Below are 20,887 nucleotides of genomic sequence, written 5' to 3'. Positions count from 1 at the left end.
CTACGGACGCTAGGAAGTGTGAAATGAAACGGGGGTCGAGGCCAATTCGTTGCTTCTCGTCTGTTTCCGGGGTCTTGTCTGTCTTGAGCCTTGTCTTTGTTTCTTGTTCTTCTTTATTCTCCTTGTCGAGAGCTTCGAATCTGTCGTCGACTGCTTTTACCTAAAAGAGGCGATGTTGTCCTCCTAAGCTCTCTCTAGGTAACTTTACTCTATCTTTCAGCCACCCCCAGATCGAGCATAAAGTGGTCACGTGACTTCGCGACTCTGGTTTCTCACTACGGCGCGTCTCCGGATCGTCACGAAAATTTATTTCAAAGGCCAAAAAGGGCCACAATTCTTTGCTGCTGCGGCTGCTCCTCCCCAGCACCCGCTGCGGATTCACCTCTTCTATAATTCGGGACACGATCTATCTATACCTTATCTACGTCACCTGTGATCCGAAATATATTGGCAAGCGGGGGCTCTTGGGGATTTTAAACTTTTTTTGGTTTACTCTTTCTCTTTTTTCTTTTTCTTTTTTTTTTTTTGGATTCATTAGACTTAGATTCCTGTTTTTGCTTTGTTGTTCCTCAATTCCGTCTCACTTTCATTTCGGCTTTGCATTAGATCGCCAGCGGAGAGACAGGAGCTTTTTTTTTTTTTTTTTTTTTTTTCCTTCTCACTTTTACAACCAAGAGCTGTCACTTTCCGTTGCCTTTTTCCTCATTAATTTGCTCCTCTGCTTTTTATTAAGCGCCCCCTCTCCGCACCTCGTTTCCCTGACGACTTTACTTCTCCTCTCTTCTCCTCTTGCTCTTATCATGGCACGCAGCTCGTCTCCACTGCCGCCGATTTCACAATTGGGCATTGTGCCTCGAACGCCTTCTCTCAGACAGGGACGACCACACGACGACATGGATGAACTTGCGGGAGACACGATTCCGTGCTCGCCATCCGTCTTTCTCAAAGACGGCGATACCACTCAACCGACTCAGGTGCTCAGTCGCCCAGGACTCGCCATGGTGCGATCTTCGTCCCCGGCAGCGAGCGTCGTCGAAGTGCCCGCCTCGTCACCGTTCCAAGCGAAGCTGCAGCAGACGCGATTGGGCTCCCGCCTGGCACCGGCTGGTACAGTATTTCGCCCGCCCCCCCAGACACAGGCCGCTCCCGCGAGGAGACCGACTCCAGAGCCGATCAATCTCATTTCCGACGATGAAGACGACATTACCCCTCCGCGAGGGGACATCCGTCCGACGACGTTCAAAACCCAGATTGCAGCCTTTGCATACAAGCCGATTGACGAGCAAGAGATGACCAAGCGGCTGCGGCAGATATTCGACGTTTTTGGAGACAGATTCCCGTCGCACAAGGTTAGAGAGGCACTTAGGAGTTGCGGCAACGATCTGGACGATGCGATTGCGTGGCTAGAACGCAATGTGCCGCGCTCGGCTCAGGCCCGAACCTCGCAACCCGCGCCCAAGCCTGCAAACGCAAGGCCTGCAAAGTCAACACCATCTAGCACTCGGCGATTGGTATCCAAGGGACAAATGCTTTCTCTGTCCAGGGCCCCGTCGCGGTCTCCCTCGCCTTCAGTCGCTTCAGTCGCCTCACTCCCGTCAAGCCCTCCTAGGCCACAGCCTCCGCCACCGAGACGCCGACTCATGAAAGGCCTTAAGAGACGAGCATCTACATCACCAGCACCTGAGCCAGAGATAGAAGAAGTACCGGCACAGGCTTCAAGCGACGACCCGCTGATTATAGACTTGGTGGACGACGGGAGAGAGGACACGTATCAAGCAGAGGAATCGCCAGAGGCTTCAGGGGAAATTGATGACAAGGTGCTTGTCTGTATCAATGAAAGTACCTCCCAAGAGCTAGCCGCCATCACGGGCATGAAAGAGGACTTGCTCAAACCAATCATCGCTAAGCGACCCTTCTACGACCTGACGCAGGCCAGGAAAGTCAGTGTCAACAAGAAGCCAGGTGCTCGTAAATCTGCTCGAATAAGTATCGGAGAGACAGTTGTGGATGCCATCCAGATTTTCACGGACGCAGTGACAGCCATTGATCAGGTCGTGACGAAATGCGAGGTCAAGGGCCAGGCAATCAAAGGCGTGTTAGAGACGTGGGACATCAACATGTTTGGTCGAAACAAACGCAGCGCACGATCGACTCCCTTTGAAGACGACGCCCCTCCGACACCGACCAGCTTGAGTACTACCAAACTTTCAAAACCGCCAATTCCTAGTCAGCCACAGATGATGGATGGCCACTGTGTTATGCGACCCTTTCAGGTTTACGGCTTAAACTGGATGTCGGTCCTCTACAACAACGACATTGGCTGTATCCTAGCCGACGAGATGGGTCTCGGCAAGACCTGCCAGGTGATCTCATTCATGTGTCACCTTGTTGAGGAGTACGAGAGTAGTCCTCAAGGAAGACGACCGTGGCCAAACTTGATTGTAGTGCCTCCCAGCACATACAACAACTGGCTTGGCGAATTTAAGAAATTTGCGCCAGAGTTATCCGTAATAGGATATCGAGGGTCTCAAACGGAGCGAATGGAGATTGCCTACGCGGTCGAGCAAGAACCTGAAGCCTATCATGTTGTCCTGGCGACATACTCGCAGATTAACTCCGAAGAGGATATTGGAGCTATGCAGTCATTCGACCTCAACGCTTCCATATTTGATGAAGGACACAAGATGAAGAACCCGGAGACCAAAACTTACAAGGATCTTCGTAGAATCCCGTCTGCTTGGAAGATGCTCCTTACGGGTAAGTGATAATAATGGCAAGCATAATGATGCTTGGCATATCTTATCTAAAATAAGGAGGGGGGGATCAACAGGAGTTTGCTGACATGATATGATAACATAGGCACTCCCGTTCAGAATAACCTGCTGGAGATGACCGCGCTTCTCAATTTCATCAACCCCAGACTCTTTGATGGTTATATGAACCAAATCAGATACATCTTTAGTCAAAAAGTCACGATTCGCGATGTTACCAATGGCGCTTTCCTGTATAGTGAACGGGTCAAGCGCGCGAGGACAATTCTCGAACCTTTTATCCTACAACGTCGCAAAGATCAGGTATTGTCTGATATGCCTCGCAAGATCTGTACCGTCGTCCACTGCGACATGCCCGAAGCGCAAAAGGGAGTATACGATGAATACGAAGAACTATTCAAGATGGAGCCATCCCAACGAGGCGCAAGGGAATCCCGCGGCCGACAAAACGATCAGAATAACGTCTGGATACAGCTGCGGAAAGCAGCTTTGCATCCTCTGCTCTTCCGCCGCCATTTCACAGACAAAAAGGTTACGGAGATGGCCAAGATATTAATGGATCGGGTCGATCAGTCTGAACTCCATCAACCTGATATCAAACATCTTATTCAGGAGCTGAAAAACTCGTCAGATTTTGAGCTTCATCTTTGGTGTCGCGACTATCCCCGCTTGCTAAAGCAATTCGATATTGCGCCTACAACAAGACTCGAAAGTGGAAAGATAAGAAAGCTCATGGAGCTGATTGAACAATACCAGAAGAATGGCGACCGCGTCCTGGTCTTTAGCAAATTTTCACGAATCATTGAGATTTTACAAGAAGTGCTTGCGCATCAAGACATTGATCACCGCGTGCTCGCGGGCAGCACTAATGTGGGTGAGCGACAGACACTGATTGATGAATTCAATCAAGACTCTAGCATCCCCGTATTTTTACTGACCACTGGTGCGGGTGGTACCGGCATCAACCTAACGTCCGCCAACAAGGTTATCATCTTTGACCAGTCGGACAATCCTCAAGACGATATCCAGGCAGAGAACCGCGCACACCGTCTTGGACAGAAGCGAGACGTCGAGGTGATCCGGCTCATCGCAACACACACTATTGAGGAGCTTATTTACAAGGCCTGCCAGAAGAAAATTGAGTTGGCAAACAAGGTTACAGGCGTGATTGAAGAATCCGCCGCGGAGGCGAGCAAGAATCTCGAGCAGGAAGTGCGCAAGATGATGGAAGAGCAAATGACGCCCCCGTAGGACGGACAGCGCAGCCCATTTTAGCCACTGCTGGGCTAATAGTCTGGTCTTCTCGCTTTGTTTTTAGAAAAGAGACACCTTAGAGGACGTGTTCCAGAAGGACCACGAAATGGTTGGCAGCATGATTGTTGCAATGGCGTTGACACATCTTAGCTTGTTTTGGTACTTTTCGACCTCTCTTTTTTCCGTATCGTATGTTGGTCCATCGATCGATTGTCTCATAGTAAGCATACATGGATAAAAAATCACGATATGGAGATGAGTCAAAGGGAATCGTTGGTGCATCATCAATATGGATCGGCACTAGACTACCCTCTTTCACCCTTTTCTTTTTCTTTTTCTTTTTCTTTTTCCTTTTAATGAGTAGTATTTTTTTGGGCGTGTTAGGTTGGAAGGAAGCGGCCACAGGAAACTTGAATGGCTTAACCTCAGCATTGTGGAGTTGCACGGTAGATAGTACGCATATAGAGCGAGATGATGATGTTAATACGAGCATGATGAGCTTGCTATGTGCGTTGATGTTCTCTGCCAATTAAATGTGAATGTCTGTTTATACATCTCTGCTAATTCTGCTACCTCTTTTGATTATAGACATATATGTAGTGAGAGAGAGAGAGAGAGAGAGAGAAACAGTGGCACTCATTACCCATTTTCCTCGTGACTCTTTACTCAGTCACTCAATTAAAGCCATGTGACAGCATTATCCAGCCTCTTCCTCATAAGATGGCTGGGAAACAGTCCAGTTGGCAGGTGACTTGTGTGCAAAAGGGAGGGCGGGAGAAACAGCCAGCCTTTTGGTTTTTGCCAACACTCACAAAGTCAAAAACTCCCTTCCAAGTAGATGACCCGCGAGAAATCATATCTCATGTGGAATCGTATTATAAACGTATGCTTTCTATAAGAGAAATAGTCACAGGCTTCTATGAATGATGCGCGTGGGAAGCTTAAAAGCAATAGTTGAAAATCTCTGGAAGAGAGGCGGGTGAATCCCATAGTTTTATCTTTCTTATCCTTAGTATGAAAAACTCCGTTTTACCTCTCTCCCTCGAACAAAAGGGCTGGTATCTACATTTAACAAAGGGCGAGGTGCAAAAAGCTACAAAAAGCCGGGGGAGGGGCGAAGTTTTGTTTCACACAAACACGTGGATTTTCCCATGGATGTAGTTAAAGGGGATGCATTAGTATCAGACGGACCTCTTTTTCCCCCATAGTCCTTGCATGGATTCCCTCCATCTTTTTACCGGGCTGGGCTAGTGTTCTTGTCAGTCAAGTTGGTAATACGTCACACGAGCAAACGAAAACGCGTAAAGTATTAGAATTATTTTGTAATATTGTTTGTTTCCTTTCTTGTAGATGACAAGTAGGTACTAATAGTAGTAGTAATAGTAAAAGTAGTGGTGGTAGTAGTAATACCAGTAATAAATATCCATGGAGAGCCAGAAAAAGTCTAAAAATCCATTCGGCATGCCTCCTCCTCAAAATCCAAAGTACATGTATGCTCAAGCAACATTGTTGTCTACACTGTAAGTAGATCGGTTGATAGTAGGTAGTCAAATACTACTTCTTAAAAAAAAAAAAAAACTTTCCCTTTCCCTTTCTTTGTGTGTTCCCTTCTCCTCGACGCCAGTGCTTTCAGAAAGACAAAGACAAAAACAGCAAATAGACGCGCTGATACAGGTAGTAGTAGACAAGATTGACAAGCAGATAAAAGTGTTGGTACACAGCTTAGCTCAAAGTCAGAAGCCAAGGGGAGGTTGCGGTTGTTGTTGTTGTTGTTGTTGTTGTTGTTGTTGTTGTTGACCAGACAAAGGAAAAATAAGACCAGTTATAAGTTAGGTAGGTAATATCAAAAGAGGACAGACAGACATATTAATAAGATAATACACCGCTTAGCTTGATCAGAGGCCAACGTCTTTTTTCCACAAACATACAGAGAATATGAAGAAGTAAGAAATCAAGAAGGATGGTAAAAGATTGGTAAAGACTGTGCAATGTTGGAAACTTCATCGCCAGGTAGAGTGCAGTCTTGCTCGTCGACTTCTCGTCTTGACGCCAACGTCGCCATTGGTCATCAGGCTCTTCCAGCGCCTGCCGACGCTGTGCCTGTCTTTGCCCAGGCTACGCGCGCAGTCCTGCCATTCCGTCTTGGACAGCCTCAGCTTCTCGAGCACCAGCTCGACGAGGACGCGGTCGTCCTCAAGGCTCCATTCTGAGCCGTCCGCCTCAACCTGGAGGTCGGTGCCGGGCTTTTCACAGTCTATGCTGTTGGCGCTGCCTTCCAAGAGGTGGATGTCGTGGAAATCAGAGCGCTCGAGTCCCAAGGGCAATTGCTCAGGGGAGATGCGAGCGCGTTTGGGTGTTGAAGGTGCTTGTGGTGATGATGATGGGGATGAGCTGCGTGTCATTTGCAGATACTCGGCGTCCAGCTCGGCCTCAGCGTCCACATCGGTCTCATCGCTCCGCCCCAGGTCATCGTCAACGTCGCGCCGGCGTTTGTTGGCGCCCCTGGGCGGAGCAGGAGGAGTGCGCTTCGCGATCCTCCTCCTGGTTACGGGAGTGTCGTCGCCATTGCCATCTGATTTGCTGCCGCGCGATCGCAGGCGCAGCTTCATGGGCGTGGGGGCATATGCGAGAGGCGGCGTAGGGAGTTGAGTCAGGGTAGGCGCGGGCGCAAGCGCGCCGTGGTCGTTGTTGGAGGCGGTCATGGTGATGAGAGACTGGAGAGAGCGGCAGGTGTTCATGATGTTGTCGATGGAGTACTGCGCCGACAGCGTCGTAGGGCTGGAGGGCGGTGATACGAAGCGACCAGCGTGTGATCTGGTCGTGGGCGCGGCTTGCGAGCCGTCGCAAGCGAAGGCGGATGGGAGGAGCATGATGGCTGAGCGTGGTGTAGTGGTTGATTTTCGCGGACTGGTGTTTAAGAGGTCGGTGAATATGACGACAGACTTCTCGCGAGAAGCGTCTTTGGAAATTATGCGCGTCAAGACACTTCAATATGCGTTGTTGTGCTTGTTATTGCTGGTTGTTGGATGTGGCGCGCGCGCGAGTGGACAAACAGAGTCGATGAGAAGCGAGTGAATGAACGCGGTTCAGGTGCCAGTTTGAATAAAGAACGAATGATATTGCGTGTAGCAGCAGTAAAGACTTGGTTTCGGGTGGCAGCAGCCGTGTGTGGTGAATAGATATTCGCTAGGAATAAAGAATAAGAATGTCGTTGTTATTGTTGTAGGAATTTGGGAGTGCGAGAGCAGGAGGGCGAGGCGCAAGTAATTATGAGAGCGCTGGACGGTGCCTGTGGCAGGGGCTGGGGCAGTTCTTGGTGCTAGCGTTAGCGTTCTGGAGGGACCCTTCAGGCACTAGAGACACTGGCAGCGGGAGAGGGTCCAAGGGCCTAAAAACGTCGGGCACCGTGCGAGTGGGAACGTTGTCTGGGTGGGATGGGAGAGCAGAAGAAAAAACCATCAGCGCTGTGTTCAGTGACCAGGGGGAGGGGCCTCTTGGGTTTAGGGGGCGCTGGAAAGGCCTGGAGAGGGGCCCCGTCCCAGCTTCTTCGCTGCCCTGGGGCAGGGGTTGGCGGTGGCCGGATGCGGCGAACATTCTGGCGGACGGGGGCTGACGCATGTACCGCGTGGGTACTGCGTGGGTACCGGCTGCGCTGCCGGCTGCGTCTAAACAGCGTGAAACAGCACGCATTTGCATGGAGAGGCGCTACAGCAGGGGTACTTGAAAGGAGAGAAACATACTGCGATGTGCTTTTAATTCGCACGGCCTCTTCCGCTGGAAGTCCCAATGCGGCGAGCGAGGCACGGGTACGAGTAATAGAAGGAGGAGCGTTAGTGAAATGAGCGCCTGTTTGCTGATTCACGCAGCAGGTTCTTTTCTTCGCAACGCCAGGTACTGGTACTGGCGTGTCCAGTGCCCAAGAGCACGACGCGTAATGGGCCGGCCGGTAGCAGGTACCTGCGCAGCGAATTGGAATCACTTCCAAATTGTGAAATGAAATCGAACTGAACTTCATCGTCTCGCTTACTGTTCACTGCCTCCCCCGCAAACCCGCCTCGTGTCCTCTCAATGCTCTTGTTTCTCAAGCTGCAGGCACTTTACTCTCGCCTCTCGCCTCTCGCCCTGCAGCAGGGCCATGAGGAAACAAAAACAGCGGAGCATACAGTACGGATTGCGCCCTGTTTGCTGTCTCTGCCGCCTTAATCAGATGCTCAGGCCTCGCTCAACACTGTGCCGCATGCAGAACATGAATGACCATGTTTGTCTTGCTTATTCCTCATCCACGGCCCTTTTGCTCTTGCTCCCTCGCCAAGGCTCTCAGCGTCTCGGCCTCCCTGCGTCTGGCGAGCCTCAAGTCGTCTTCTGCAGAGCATTTGCGGGGGAGACGAGAAAAGAAGAGGCCGAAGTCGATGTCGATGTCGATGTCGATGTCTTGTCTCACGGCAACGCCCTGACAGCAGGAGCCCATCCAGGGAACCTTGAATCCGGCCCATTGAAGAATTACGGCTACCTAGTTTCGATCCCGCCGAAGGAGTTGCCCCCTTTTGCTCTGCTCTGCCTTTCTTCAGCAGACTGCTCGACCCAGCTGCTGTCAGCCCATTCTCTCCTCTTCTTCTCTCCACCCACACTAGCTGCTGGTTTCAAGCTCCAAGGTCTGGATGACAATGTTTAACGGCCTTAAAGAGCGTGATTAGTGCCCGGGGCCAAGAGGCACGGCTCGCCCTGATTAGCTCAGCTCCTCTTTTGCTTTACCTTTTCCTTCTCCAAGGGCAGCAGTTGAGAACCAACGTTGCTGTTTTCAGGTACCAAGCCCTCGAGGCCGTCCAACATGATCGACTCCATAAGACAATTCATCAAGTGATGACAATTTGAGCTGTGAGCTTGTCTCGCTACAGCTTGTGCGCCATGCTCCAGCATTTTCCTCCCATGCCAGCTACACATGAGATCTGCCTCTTCATGCCCGAAAACGTGCGGATCCCGGGCCAGGTTCCGGCATGAAGACGCCACCATGTAACACGATTTCTTTCCAAGTTACTTCGGCTTCTTTTCTGTGCTTCTACCCCGGTTCTTCCGGCCAATCTTCTCGTACTGTATGATGAAGACGTTTCGATCGTCAGCCAACTTGGAGATGCGTGCACGATGCCAGTAGCGTCACCGTCCATGGATGAGGTCAATGTTTGTCTCCCTCTAATGGGAGACGCCCGCCCTAGCTCTGAAGCGCAATAGTCACCCCGAATCGCCCGTAAGCCCTTTGGAAGGAGTACCGATCTATTCATCTCGATCCCTCTTCTCCTTGAGTGGATGACGCAGCTATCTTGGCTACCAATGACGACCAATACGCTTGGTTCCGTAATAGGAGTTGTAAGTCTCCTTTGGAGATGCTACAAAACTTGTCCGCTCTTCACGAGCACACACACAGAGCTGATACAAGAGAGGGAGCGCGATGCCTTTCCTTCTTGTACCAATAGCTCGCAACTATTGGTTTCGGCAACAGCCCTTTCCTGTATTCACGCAACACCACCACCTAATCAGCTTGGCCCTTAGTCACATTCTAACTGTCTTGATACACATTGTTTGGCATCAGCTGACTTCCAGTCCTCCGAATACTGGCAAGCAATATGTCTCCTGCACCGTACAGCTTACACTGCGACGCCGCAAGGTCGTATTCTTAACGCAATGGCTTTGTGTAGCTTCCTGGCCACCACACTTGCCGGAGCTCATCAAAGCTCAGTCTCTCCTCAGGCCTTGCGAGTGACAAACTGCAACACACCACAGCTCAGTACGATGGAATTGAGGCGGTGCCCGACGACTCAGCGCAAACAACGCAAACAGCGCAAGCAGGGGCCAGAGCCATAGTCAAGGCCACAGTCAGGGCCACAGTCAGAGCCACAGTCAGTGAGGATGAGAAACGCGTCTCCACGCGTGTCTGACGCGCTTCGACACGCCCCATAAATGACGCAGCCTGGGAGACTTGCCCAATAATGGGCTGCAGTTTTGCGGGTCGAGTGACCAGCCACCCCTGCTCGCCATCTTCCGCTTAAGAGCTTGCAGCTGTAGCCGCCACGAGGTAGCATCGGCCAGCCATTGCGTGGAATTGGGCAGTATCAAATCTATAGAGGGGAGAGAATGTAGAATATACGATGGCCTCTTAAGGAGACGATGGCTAGTAGCAATATGACTGGATAAGTGCTGACTTGACGATCATTATTGAGCACTATTATGCACACTTTACACAGTACACGCACTTACACCCAAAAGATTCATATACTTCATACGTCCTTATGCCTACCTAAGTATCTTGATGCAAAGTCCCTTCAGCGCTTATTGGCGCATAGACAAGCTGAGATATTGAACCGACAGCTCCTTTAACTGCCATGAGATCGACCCATCAAGGTCTCAGCTTAGTGGGGTCCAACAGGGGTCTCCCAAGATGCATAGTCTGCACGTGTGATTGTGATGATACACTAATTAGCCTCGCCATCAGTTGGCGCATGGCATTATCGACAACCGGTTTTTTGATATTAGAGCTCGCAGCTTAAAAGTTGTATCCGCCAGGCACTCCCGTTTCATTCATTGTCCAATCGAATCGTTCCAGTGACGACACATGTATCCGATCGATTCCAAGGACCAAAAAATCACACTAGTTGATCTACGTCCGAGGTGACATTCATCAGATGTTATCATCGATCAGAATATGTCATCGATCAGCCTCTGCACTACTCAGACTTGTGCTGTTGCTGGCCTCGTCGCAGGTTGAGAATGAGGAGAGTTACAGAACAATGGTTGAAGGTGCATAGTATTCGACACTTTGCAGCAGTCGGCCTCTTCAAAGTGCGATTCACACTTGGCAGCTGTTCATCGGCTATCAAATACTGCCATCTAATGTGAATCTGAATCCAACGCACCTCGAACCATCGCCAAATGCATCTTGCCTACTCTCAGTTCATCTGCAAAATTGCACTTTATTCAACGCCAAGGCCTTTGACGGCGCTTTATTTCATGCACAATAGTAGTACAAGCTTTTAGTTTGCCTAGGCAACTGACTACCCGAAAAGCCCTGGTCAACCACAGATAACTCTTCTCCCTCTGTCTAACCATTGTCGCGCCAACGGCAGCATTCCTCACAGCGGCCAAAGCGCCGCTTCCGCCTCCCTGTCTCCTACATCTTTTCTTCCTCGTGACCAACAGCTACCTAAATAGCTATGATGAGAATAAGAGTGACTTTCTATGGCGCAGCATCTCGGGATGCTTTGTCATGTAAACTTCATATCGTGCATTATATTGGTCTTTTTGAAAGGTGTTTTGCTTGCTACCCCATACCAATCTTGTCTTTCTAACATGCGGCCTAATCGTATCATCATGAGAAACTAAAAGTCTGCTTCGCTTTCTCTGCAAGAGAGAATTATGCATCCCGGTCTTGAGCTTCATCTCTGTCTTATTCCTGCTCTTCATTGGCATAGAATCGCTTCATGTACTTCCCTGCCCCATTGCCACCATCCTTGGCCTTTCCTCCATCATCACTCTCCTAGATCTTGGTTAGGGCTTGATGGAGAATTGGATTTCAAAACACTCGACACTTACCTCCGTTGCCTACCAAACATATGTCTCAAAAGCAACAGTTTCATCAGCCGGATTACGCGGCACCCAGCGAGGCATCTCCCCATTTACAACAGTACGGTACCAGTCTTAAACGTAATTCAGCTTATCAGCACAAATGAGAAAATAAAAGAAAAGAAAAAAGAAAACCGAGAGCTAGTTCTTACTGTCTATTGTCTGGTGATACTCGGTGGAGGAACTGACTTCATATTGTTTGCGCCGCATTTCAACGCGGGTGCCATGCTGGCTGTTATAGTGGTATTGTAAGCTCCTGATAGAAGATAGGGCAGTCTTCTAAAAATCAATTTGCCTTAGTTCGAATGCAACATGCCAGCCGCAGAAAGAACTTTTGAATCTTCCCCCCTTACTTACCCTTTTGCATAAAGTACCGTCGTCGTTTCGCCAGCGACAGAAGACCTCGCCGGGCGCGAGTATCAGCTGGCCGCTCTATGAAGACGAGTTTCTTTTAGTCCAAGGCATCTTCCAGAAACCGACAGAGATGAACTAATGCTTACTGCATTGTATTGCAGACTGGGCATAAGATCGTCAAGACGCTCTTTGCGACCAGTGATGGGATTTGCGTTCAGGTACCGGCGGTAGCTCGGCATGTGTCTGAAGCTTCGTGTTACTGCTCTGAATCTTGGTGACACCATGTTGAGACAGGTGATCAGCCTGTGGGAAAGATTGGGAGGAGCTCGGTCGAAAGTATTCAAGTAATACTAATTCAGATATCGAAGCAGAAGAGAAGCAGAAGAGAAGCAAAGAGAAGCAGAAGAGAAGTGGTTATCGTGCTGGAGAATGAATTTCTGCATATGCAAATGTTTAAGGAGAAACAAAGAGAGGCAGAGGAGGAAGGAAAGAAGTAAAGAAGTAAAGAAAGAAAAGGTTCCTAACTATACGCGCACGTACCTCGGCTGAGTAGGTACTTTTTGGCAGTTGCAACAAAGCCATTGATAAAGATAGGTAGGTACTTTACAAATTACTTTACATGGCAAACAGCAACAACATCAGCAGCAGCAGTGCAAAATTAATTATCCTACCTTAGTATGGTAAACTTTACGAGACAAGTTGTACATTGTATAGCTCGGCTATCTAAGCCAAGAAGGAACGAGTACGTTGACAGCCCGAAAATCTGTCTGGTCGTCTGTTTCTAATGCAAAATCGAAATCCGAACCCTTGTTGGCGTCAAGTTACAGAGATTTGGTCTTGATCAGCCTCTTTACTTTTGTAAGCAATCAAGATGAATAGGTAGGAAGCAGCGTATGAATAAATGTGTGATATTGTTCTGAATCAAGAAAGGGCTTTGGCTACTTGATGCAAGGGAAAGGTATCCAGCATCCCAGTTCTATTATCCAGTACCTTAGTTATATTACAGCACCCCAGCTGTAGCTCATAAAGCAGTTTTAACTACCTATACATAGGTACATTTTATAATTGTTATATACACCAGAAGTAGCAGCAGCAGTAGCCCACGCTATAGCCCGAGTGCAGATAATGGAGCTGAGATACCGGATAACGTCTCTCTTAATCTGTTTTGCTTGCTTGGTTGCTTCACTCGAGTTCCTTAAAACGCCACTATGATAGAAAGGTGCATATTGCAAACCCCCATAAGAAACACCAATGAAAAGAAAGAGATTGAGGACATGAACACCGCATCTACATATCAAAACCTCATCTCATTCCACGTCATCATTCTCAGCGTGCAATGTAGTAAACAAAAAAATAGATAATGAAACAGAAAAAAAGATGCAAAAAGATGCAATGTAGGCTTATTATTTCCCTCAAAAACAAGACATTAATCTCAAATACCAGTCCAGGAGTATCTCCTCCTCAATTCTCCTTCTTCCTTTTCTCCCATCTTCCTTATCTTTGTCATATTATAAAAAAAAAATTGGCGGCAAATTCCCTCCCAGTAATAAATCCACTAAACAATGCCTGCTGTATCGACCTTTTAAATAAATTTCTGTTTGTCAAAGATCCCTCTCCGTACCAAGAATAACCTCTTCTTTTCTTTTCTTTTCTTTTCTTTTCTTTTCTTGTCTTTTCGTTCCTCTCTCTGTGTGTATAGAAAGAGATGGGAAGGAAATACAGGTTTCCTCCAATTTTCTCTAGCCTTGTCCCCTGGCCTTCTTAACCCTTCTGCTTTCAACTTGCGCGCTCTAAACAGCATTACATTGAAAAAGCCAGAATCAACAAAAAAAAATGAATGCTTGCTCTCTCTGCAAGGGGCAATAAACAGTATGAGCCAAAAAGCTTAGCATAAACGTCATGACGGAAGAAAGCACGCCCATGAAACATGAAACTCTCGCAGGCAAGACAAAATGATGTGCGGTTATGCCAGAATGATAAATAGAAAGAAAAGGCAAAAAAAAGATAAGATATTATCAAGGAGAGTTTGGCTTTTCCGGGCAAGAGTTCATCTCTCAAGATATCCAAAGAACAGGCCGTTTGTTAAGTATCCAAAACTCGCTTGTTTCGTATTAGTTGCGCCCATGACCGCCTGAAATCGTGCTTCCTTTTTTTCTTCATAATCACGTTGTTTCGTCTTCTTTTGTCAGGTTGAAAATCGTTGCCTCTCCCCTTTCTTTCTTTCTTCCTTCTCCTCTTCTCCTCTCTTTCACATGACGATACAATCCTTATCGTCCTTGCCTCCCTTTGCTAGTTTGGCGTTCTTCGGAGAGGCAACATCCATGGGAGTTCCTTGGCCAGAGACGGCCGCTTGTATAATGGCCAGTCGCTGCTTGGCCCTCTCATCGCCCGCATCTGCGGCCTTGACATACCAAACATTGGCCTCGAGAATGTCTCGTCGGCATCCAATACCCATTTCGGTAAAGTATCCAACTGCGTACTGAGCCTTGACAAAGCCTAAACCAAAGAAGAGGTTGCGATTAGCGGTCGTGATCGGTTACAGTCTGAAACGATAGAAACACATGCTTGCCAACTTACCCAAATCTGCAGATCGGCGAGCCCATTCATACGCCTCTTCTTCATCCTTCTCCAGCATTGGCGGAGCACCAACCATGTACCACGCACACAGGCCCATCATGGCCGGTGCATGTCCTCGTTCAGCAGCACCGGTATAGAAATGAACGCTAAGTGCCGGGTCTCGGGGGCAGTTGAGGCTTCCATGCTCGTAAGCATCACCCATGCGGAAATTGGCCTCTGGGTGACCCAGTTCCGCAGCCTGTGTAAACAGTTCGGCCGCATAATTGAGATCGCGGAATACGTCGTCACCATAACCCGTCTCATACAAGCATGCCAGCTGGTAGGGAGCAGCATTATACTGCACATCAGCAGACTCAGAGGCCAATTTCAGCCACTTGATACCCTCGCGATATCTTTTCTCTCCCAAATCTCCGGAAAGGCAAGCCTTACCAAGGCGCGTCATGGCACCCGGATGCCTCTTGGCGGCAGCGGTACGCAAGAACTGGACCGCCTTGGCAGGATCTTTCCGGCATCCCCAGCCAAACTCATAACAGAGAGCCGTTCGGTAGGCAGACTCGGCATGGCCGTGCTTTGCAGCAATCACGAAGAGAGGAAAGGCCTGGTTGTGGTCTTCTTTGCCCTTGTTGAAGAGACCTGAAGCATAGCCGTCGGCAAGATAGTACTGCGCAAAGGGGTAGCCTGCGCTGGACAAGCGCTGCAAGATCTGCTTAGCTTCCCGGACCAGCTCAGGAGGAGTGGCCACGGAAGCCTCGACAACTGGACTGTCCAGGTCGCGGAAAGGCTGTGGGCTGTTCTTGCGGCCTTTGGGGCTGGAAAAGTCCAGTCCCTGCTCCTGGGCCACAGATATCAGAAAGACGGCAAAGGAATACTGCACGGTAAAATCGTTGGTCTTCTTGACATTCTGACGGTACATCTCGAGCGTCTTCTGCACGCTAAGTAATGAGGCGTTGTTGCCAACTACATTTCGAAGTCCCGAATTGTCCATTGTGATGGGTGGAGGTGCTTGTTGAGGGTAAGGCACATTGAGAAGCTCAGCGTACGTCGAAAGGCGAACATCTGGTGACTTTCGCGACTGAACTGATGGAGCGCGCATATGTGAGCCTCCAGGCATCAATGCCGGCGACCGCCCCCGCTGCCCATCCGAAAGAACAGAGTAGGCAGACTGGGGCCGTGACAGTGAGCTTCTCCTGAGGTTATTGGATGTGGGAGTCAGATGGCGCCTGATGTTGCCTGCACTATCAACTAATTCTGGGTTGGAAGGATTTCGATTGGCTTCATTTGGAACGCTGGAGACGCGGGGCGGGTGCTCCTGCTTGCGATACGGAGCGTGTTGGCCTCGAGGCAGGTTACCCTCGATGATGGAGCTGCCGGGAGAGTCTTCTTCTTCAGGGAGATATTCCGGTCCTTCGTTTATGCCTGATAATGAACTTGCGCTTGTCGTTGCTGAAGATTTGAAAGAAATGGGCTCCTGAGAGGTGTTGGTCGCCTCATCAGACTCACGGCTGTTTCTGTAAACATCCTGCTTTCCCATGCGCTCCTGAGGGCTGGTAGCAGCCGAATCAGTTCTGTCAGCCGCAGCTACAGGAGCAGGCGGGGGGTCACGGTCCGGTTTAGGGGGACTGGTAACAATCGCTGGGCTAGAAACATCATCTTGGGACGACTGCCGCTGCGACGCCTCAATAAACGGGAGTTGTAGATCAAGGCCGCCGGAGACGGGAGTGCTTAGCAGTCCCTCAAACGAGTGTTCCTGGCTCTGCGAGCCAAAATCGGCGAGAGACCCAAAGCTAGTGTCCTCTGCAAGTTGAGGCGCGCTGTCAAGACCAAGACTTAGAGGCCGGACTTGAGCATCTTGTTGCGAATTCGCCTGGCCAGGAGATATCGGCGCTTCTTGCGAGAACGAGCTTCTCTCGGAATCGTCGGCCGCCGACAGTTGCGGAACAGGCTTCCGTATAGTTCCTGCGACGGGTTTCCTTGGTGGCGACAGGCTCTGTCGTATAGAAACTGAGTCACGTTGGGTAGGCGAACCGGGAGAAGCTGAGGTCAGAGGCGGCGAGGCAGTGGCTGCGGCCATGGTGTTGGCGGACGGGCCGGCGCACGTCGAAGGAGCTCGTCGTCTCTTTAACCTCTGTAAATACTAGTCAGGGTCAAAGGGGGGAGGTCTCGCAGCACGTGGTATTAGGAGGTATATCCGCCTGGCTGTGGTGTGGTTGCCGCTAAACGACGCCTTTCAACTTGAGCCAGTCTGAACAAATGCGAGGAGCGCAGCGGGCGTTTGGCGTTGGCGCCTTTGACAGGTTTCTTGCCCTTTTTCTTCAGTCGTAGAAAAGAAGAGGAAGATTAAAAAGAAAGTCTGGGTATCGTATAAATCCGGCAAACACCTCTTTCTGGCGGCAGCAAGTAAGTGACGATGCCAAACTGAGCTCTATTGCGCGCCGAGGTCCTGAAACTGCGGTCGTCGGTAGTGCGGCGTCCTACGACACAGCAGAGAAAGCGAGCGACTGGTTGGCCGTTTTGGCCTTTGTAGCGACTGAGAGTCTGGCGATCAAAGGCGCGGATAAAAAGAGAAAAACCCACGGCGAAGAGGTTCAGCGAGCGAATAGTGGCGATAACAATAATTGCGCCAGCAGCAGCAAAGCAGAGACGACGCTGGGAATTTGCTGGCCGGGAGGATTGTGGAGGAGGAGAGGCGACTAGAAGTTGGGGGAGGGCCAGCGATGTTCACCAAGGAGGGAAAATTCCACAGGCCGAGACAGGCAAGACAGGGCCACGGCTTGGGTACATGTACCCTTATGGCAGGTTCCGCACGAGGAGAAGGTGGAGGGCGGAGCGCTACGGCTCAGCGAGGGCTAGGCGCGCGCAGCAGGCTACAGGTCACAGGTCCAGCGGACGGGGACCGCTGTAAGCTTCATGTTCAATTCAATGCCACACGCAGCTGCTGCAAAGCCCGTCTGCTGCGGACTCCCTGCCACTGCGGACTCCCTGCCACTGCATCTGCAGACACCCGGTCAGCATTGATGTTGGAACTGTAGGAAGAATCAAATCTACGCCATCTATCACTTGTATGTTAGCATCTGCATTCACGGCGCCACCCATCAAAGCAGCTGGATAGATTCTGCCATTGGCATTATGTATCAGGCAGTCGCCGCACAAAGGTTGGCCGTAAAGGGGGGTCAACTAAGCTGACGGGCAATATGCGAGAGTTCAGGTACACAGGCACAAGCAATGTGGACTAAACGTGCTATCAAACCTACCGCCCCAAAAGTGTATTCCCCCAGCGGGCGGTAGTTAGCGGGCTCCGTGGGCGCAGTCGACACGTTGTTGGCGCCTGTCACTGGCTGTACTGTAATTAATGTTGATTTTAATTTTAACCCATCGCCAGACTCCAGGCACAAAACACCGCACCGCCAAACACCCGCCAAAGCAAGAAACGGATCCCAAGGGGCAGAGAAGCACCGAGAGAATCACAAAAACACCGTCCATGCACGCCGCCATTGCGTCGAATTCAGGCTCAAGGCTGCCTCGAGCTGCTCCGGCGCCCAGTAGACTCCGGGCTACCGCTGCTATCCAGCACAGCTGAAGGCTAAAGCAGTGGGGTATTCTGGACAGAGAGAGCCTCATCATCCCGCTAGGAGAGGAGGGGGAATCAGAAGCGCCGGGGCTAAAACAGATCAAACAAGAGAAAGGCGCCTCAATCGGGCTCAGAAGGGATCCAGCTGAAGCTCGATTGAGCCTTGGCTGAGCTCCCTTGGATACGTGGCTCCCTCTCACAAGATGGATCGAAAATACTAGTAGTATCGATTATTGCATGCTTGCAGTAGGCACCAGAACAGTATGTGCTCAAAACACCAAAGATCCCGCCGATGGCGTAGAGTCCAAGCTCTTGCTAGCGAGCCCACTTGGAGCACCGGCGCTCATGTTTTAGGCTTCAAACTTAGTCTTGGAGCAGGCTACCGCTCTCTAGCTTCAACTTGCCCATCAGCTCCGACTCCCAGCCGCAGCGCCAGCGCAGAAGTCTTGCGTCAACGCCAAGCCTAGGCTCCATGTATATCGAGTCCACATTCCGCTTTCGTGGCATGCGTGCTACAGTACAGTATCAATCTAGCCATCAGATAGGCACAGAAGGACAACACGAGAAGCTCGTCAAAGGGTGCTGAATCATTCCTTCAACTAACCTTGTCCATGATTCGCGGCTGCAGCGGAGACGTCAAAAGCGCGGGCATGGCGTCTGCGGGCATTATTTCGTAATGCCCATAGTAGCATGTTATTCGAGGTGCCGTTGCCTCGTACAGTCTTTTTCCTAATGCATGCACGTCTGACAGCCGACCCTAGGCTCGCAACCTCCATGCAACGTCCCCAAATCAGCACTTTGCACTTGCAGACCCCATATTGTACATAAATCCATATGAGATGCAAAGTACCTACACCATAGCAGAGCGATCATGTTTGTACCAGTTGACAGGAATATTGGCCAAGGAAGGTTGCCAATGAAGGTCCCTAATACTGCAATTAATAATGCTCCTATACGTACGGGGCACACAGACGACGCCCGCCCAGCACAGATAGGGTCAACCTGTGACCGATTGTTTGTTTTGATTCCGCTTTACTGTACCGGGCATCTGGATCTGACCCAGTCGAGAGGGACACGGCAGCATCAGTCCGGGACAATGCGTGGCGGTACATACTGTAGAGAGCGGAATACAGCCATGGCAAAACTCCATATCCCGTCTAGTCTTGACACTCGGCAGCACAGAGTGCCATTGTTACCTGTCAATGACATATACAACCAATGTACTTCATGTAGTCGTATTCGTGCAGCGTCTATCTGCGTGGAGGAGCTGCCAAGATCGAATTTTTAGCCGTTTCCCAGAAAACGCCCCCCTTTTCCGCGGCACGACATGGCATGGCATGGCATAGTGGTATCATGTCGTATCCCTCCAAGGCCTGCTGGTCATCCGACGCTGCCAGACCTCGTACCGCTCCGTATTACCTCCCCTTTGCGGCCGAGATCTGCCAGCGTACCGGCACCGAGCGCTCTAGAAGCCACTTCAGTTCTTCATATACCATACCAGTAGGTAGTGCTAGTACTACCGGCAGTAGTACCAGTCCCCATCGTCTATCAAAGAGTTGGCTATATTCCCACTCTTCGCGATGGACAACCCTTGAAAGACCCTGCGTCTTTTTTCTCGTTTCTGTTTCTCTGTGGAGATGGGTCGAAGCATCAAAGAGGGCGTCCAGTAAACCCTTGACGCCAAGTCAGTTGCCGGCTGGGGTGGTCCGAAGGAGCTTTATGAGAGCGTTGGTAGTCTAGTTGAGAAGAAGCAGGCCACCAAAGTAATGGATCGCCACCAACAACGAGGCGAGGCAGCCTCCCGTAGATCTTGCTTGCTAGGTTGCAATGAGCACGATATGGCTGTTTTCTTTCTTTGCTAGGCGCCCCGTTCTATTCTGATTTGTTCGAATTTGGACTGGATGGCGATATGACAGCCCTAAACCAGACATTCCCACTCGGCACATGGCGCCAAATCTCAAGGCGCTACCTCGATAGCGCGCACCTCTCAGAAGTGTGATCTTACTCGTATAGCGCCCTGTTGCTACAGGACAGCAGCATAGAACAGGGATGATACATCTCGTCGAGGCGATTCTAGGCTCGCATACGCTTGGCCAGCGTTCGTTCTGTTATGTACCGCCATCATCCTGTGGTCTCGAGTCAGCGCTTCGCAGCCTCTTAGCCACCTCATGAGCCGGCATTCTACTCTTGTTGCGTCGTAAGAGCCCAAGGTGAGTCTTCCTCTGTAAGATCCATCTCGGTTGTTGGAACGGAGTAGCCTGTTTCTCTGGGAAATTAATGCCAAGGCACAGATCGTGAATCTAACCATCATTGCATCCCTGTTTGCAGATGGCTCCCAGTGGGATTATAAGGATCTAGCTTTGCTGCGGTGCCGGTACTTGAAAGCGTATTAGCAGCAGGGCAGTTTATAAGCTAGGTAATAATAACGGCTCCTTACGGCTTGTTATGATAGCCCAGGCCCATTGTGAGTACATTTGATGTCCAAATCTGGAGAGCTCCTTTATCTGCGTACCCATGCTTGTGCAATCAATCGCCGACACGCAGTTGAGCGGGAGAGGAAAAAACGAGGCTTTCAAAACGAGGCTTTCAGGGACCAGAGCCTTCCAAGCACTGGCTATTCTAGAGCAATCCCACTCGGCTCCATTGATAGGTAGTACTCTCGCACTGGCGCTATTGTGTCCTGTGGCGAACGTTTAAAAAAAAAAAAAAAAAAAAAAAAAAAAAAAAAAAAAAAAAAAAAAAAAAAAAATTC

General features: G+C 50.1%; 5 protein-coding genes across 5 annotated transcripts; 2 read left to right on the top strand and 3 right to left on the bottom strand.

Moving 5' to 3' along the window:
* Positions 1-800: 800 nt before the first annotated feature.
* On the top strand, positions 801-4,022 carry TGAM01_v201589 (hypothetical protein; the record flags this gene model as incomplete). Its single annotated transcript, XM_018809389.1, has 2 exons — positions 801-2,757; positions 2,860-4,022. The coding sequence occupies 2 exons, from the start codon at positions 801-803 to the stop codon at positions 4,020-4,022; spliced, it is 3,120 nt and encodes a 1,039-aa protein (XP_018657368.1).
* A 2,003-nt stretch (positions 4,023-6,025) lies between these two features.
* On the bottom strand, positions 6,026-6,895 carry TGAM01_v201588 (hypothetical protein; the record flags this gene model as incomplete). The annotated part of the gene is made up of 1 exon (XM_018809388.1): positions 6,026-6,895. One exon carries the CDS (start codon positions 6,893-6,895, stop codon positions 6,026-6,028), a length of 870 nt encoding a protein of 289 aa, XP_018657367.1.
* A 1,376-nt stretch (positions 6,896-8,271) lies between these two features.
* On the top strand, positions 8,272-8,697 carry TGAM01_v201587 (hypothetical protein; the record flags this gene model as incomplete). Its single annotated transcript, XM_018809387.1, has 1 exon — positions 8,272-8,697. The coding sequence occupies one exon, from the start codon at positions 8,272-8,274 to the stop codon at positions 8,695-8,697; it is 426 nt and encodes a 141-aa protein (XP_018657366.1).
* A 2,763-nt stretch (positions 8,698-11,460) lies between these two features.
* TGAM01_v201586 (hypothetical protein) lies at positions 11,461-12,274 on the bottom strand (the record flags this gene model as incomplete). Its single annotated transcript, XM_018809386.1, has 3 exons — positions 11,461-11,550; positions 11,994-12,068; positions 12,137-12,274. 3 exons carry the CDS (start codon positions 12,272-12,274, stop codon positions 11,461-11,463), a joined length of 303 nt encoding a protein of 100 aa, XP_018657365.1.
* A 1,964-nt stretch (positions 12,275-14,238) lies between these two features.
* On the bottom strand, positions 14,239-16,638 carry TGAM01_v201585 (hypothetical protein; the record flags this gene model as incomplete). The annotated part of the gene is made up of 2 exons (XM_018809385.1): positions 14,239-14,486; positions 14,568-16,638. The coding sequence occupies 2 exons, from the start codon at positions 16,636-16,638 to the stop codon at positions 14,239-14,241; spliced, it is 2,319 nt and encodes a 772-aa protein (XP_018657364.1).
* Between the last annotated feature and the right edge of the window lie 4,249 nt (positions 16,639-20,887).

Source organism: Trichoderma gamsii (assembly GCF_001481775.2).
Source record: "Trichoderma gamsii strain T6085 chromosome Unknown Scaffold_4.2, whole genome shotgun sequence".
In the NCBI taxonomy this organism is placed as follows: domain Eukaryota; kingdom Fungi; phylum Ascomycota; class Sordariomycetes; order Hypocreales; family Hypocreaceae; genus Trichoderma; species Trichoderma gamsii.
This window is presented reverse-complemented; position numbering and strand designations above follow the sequence as displayed.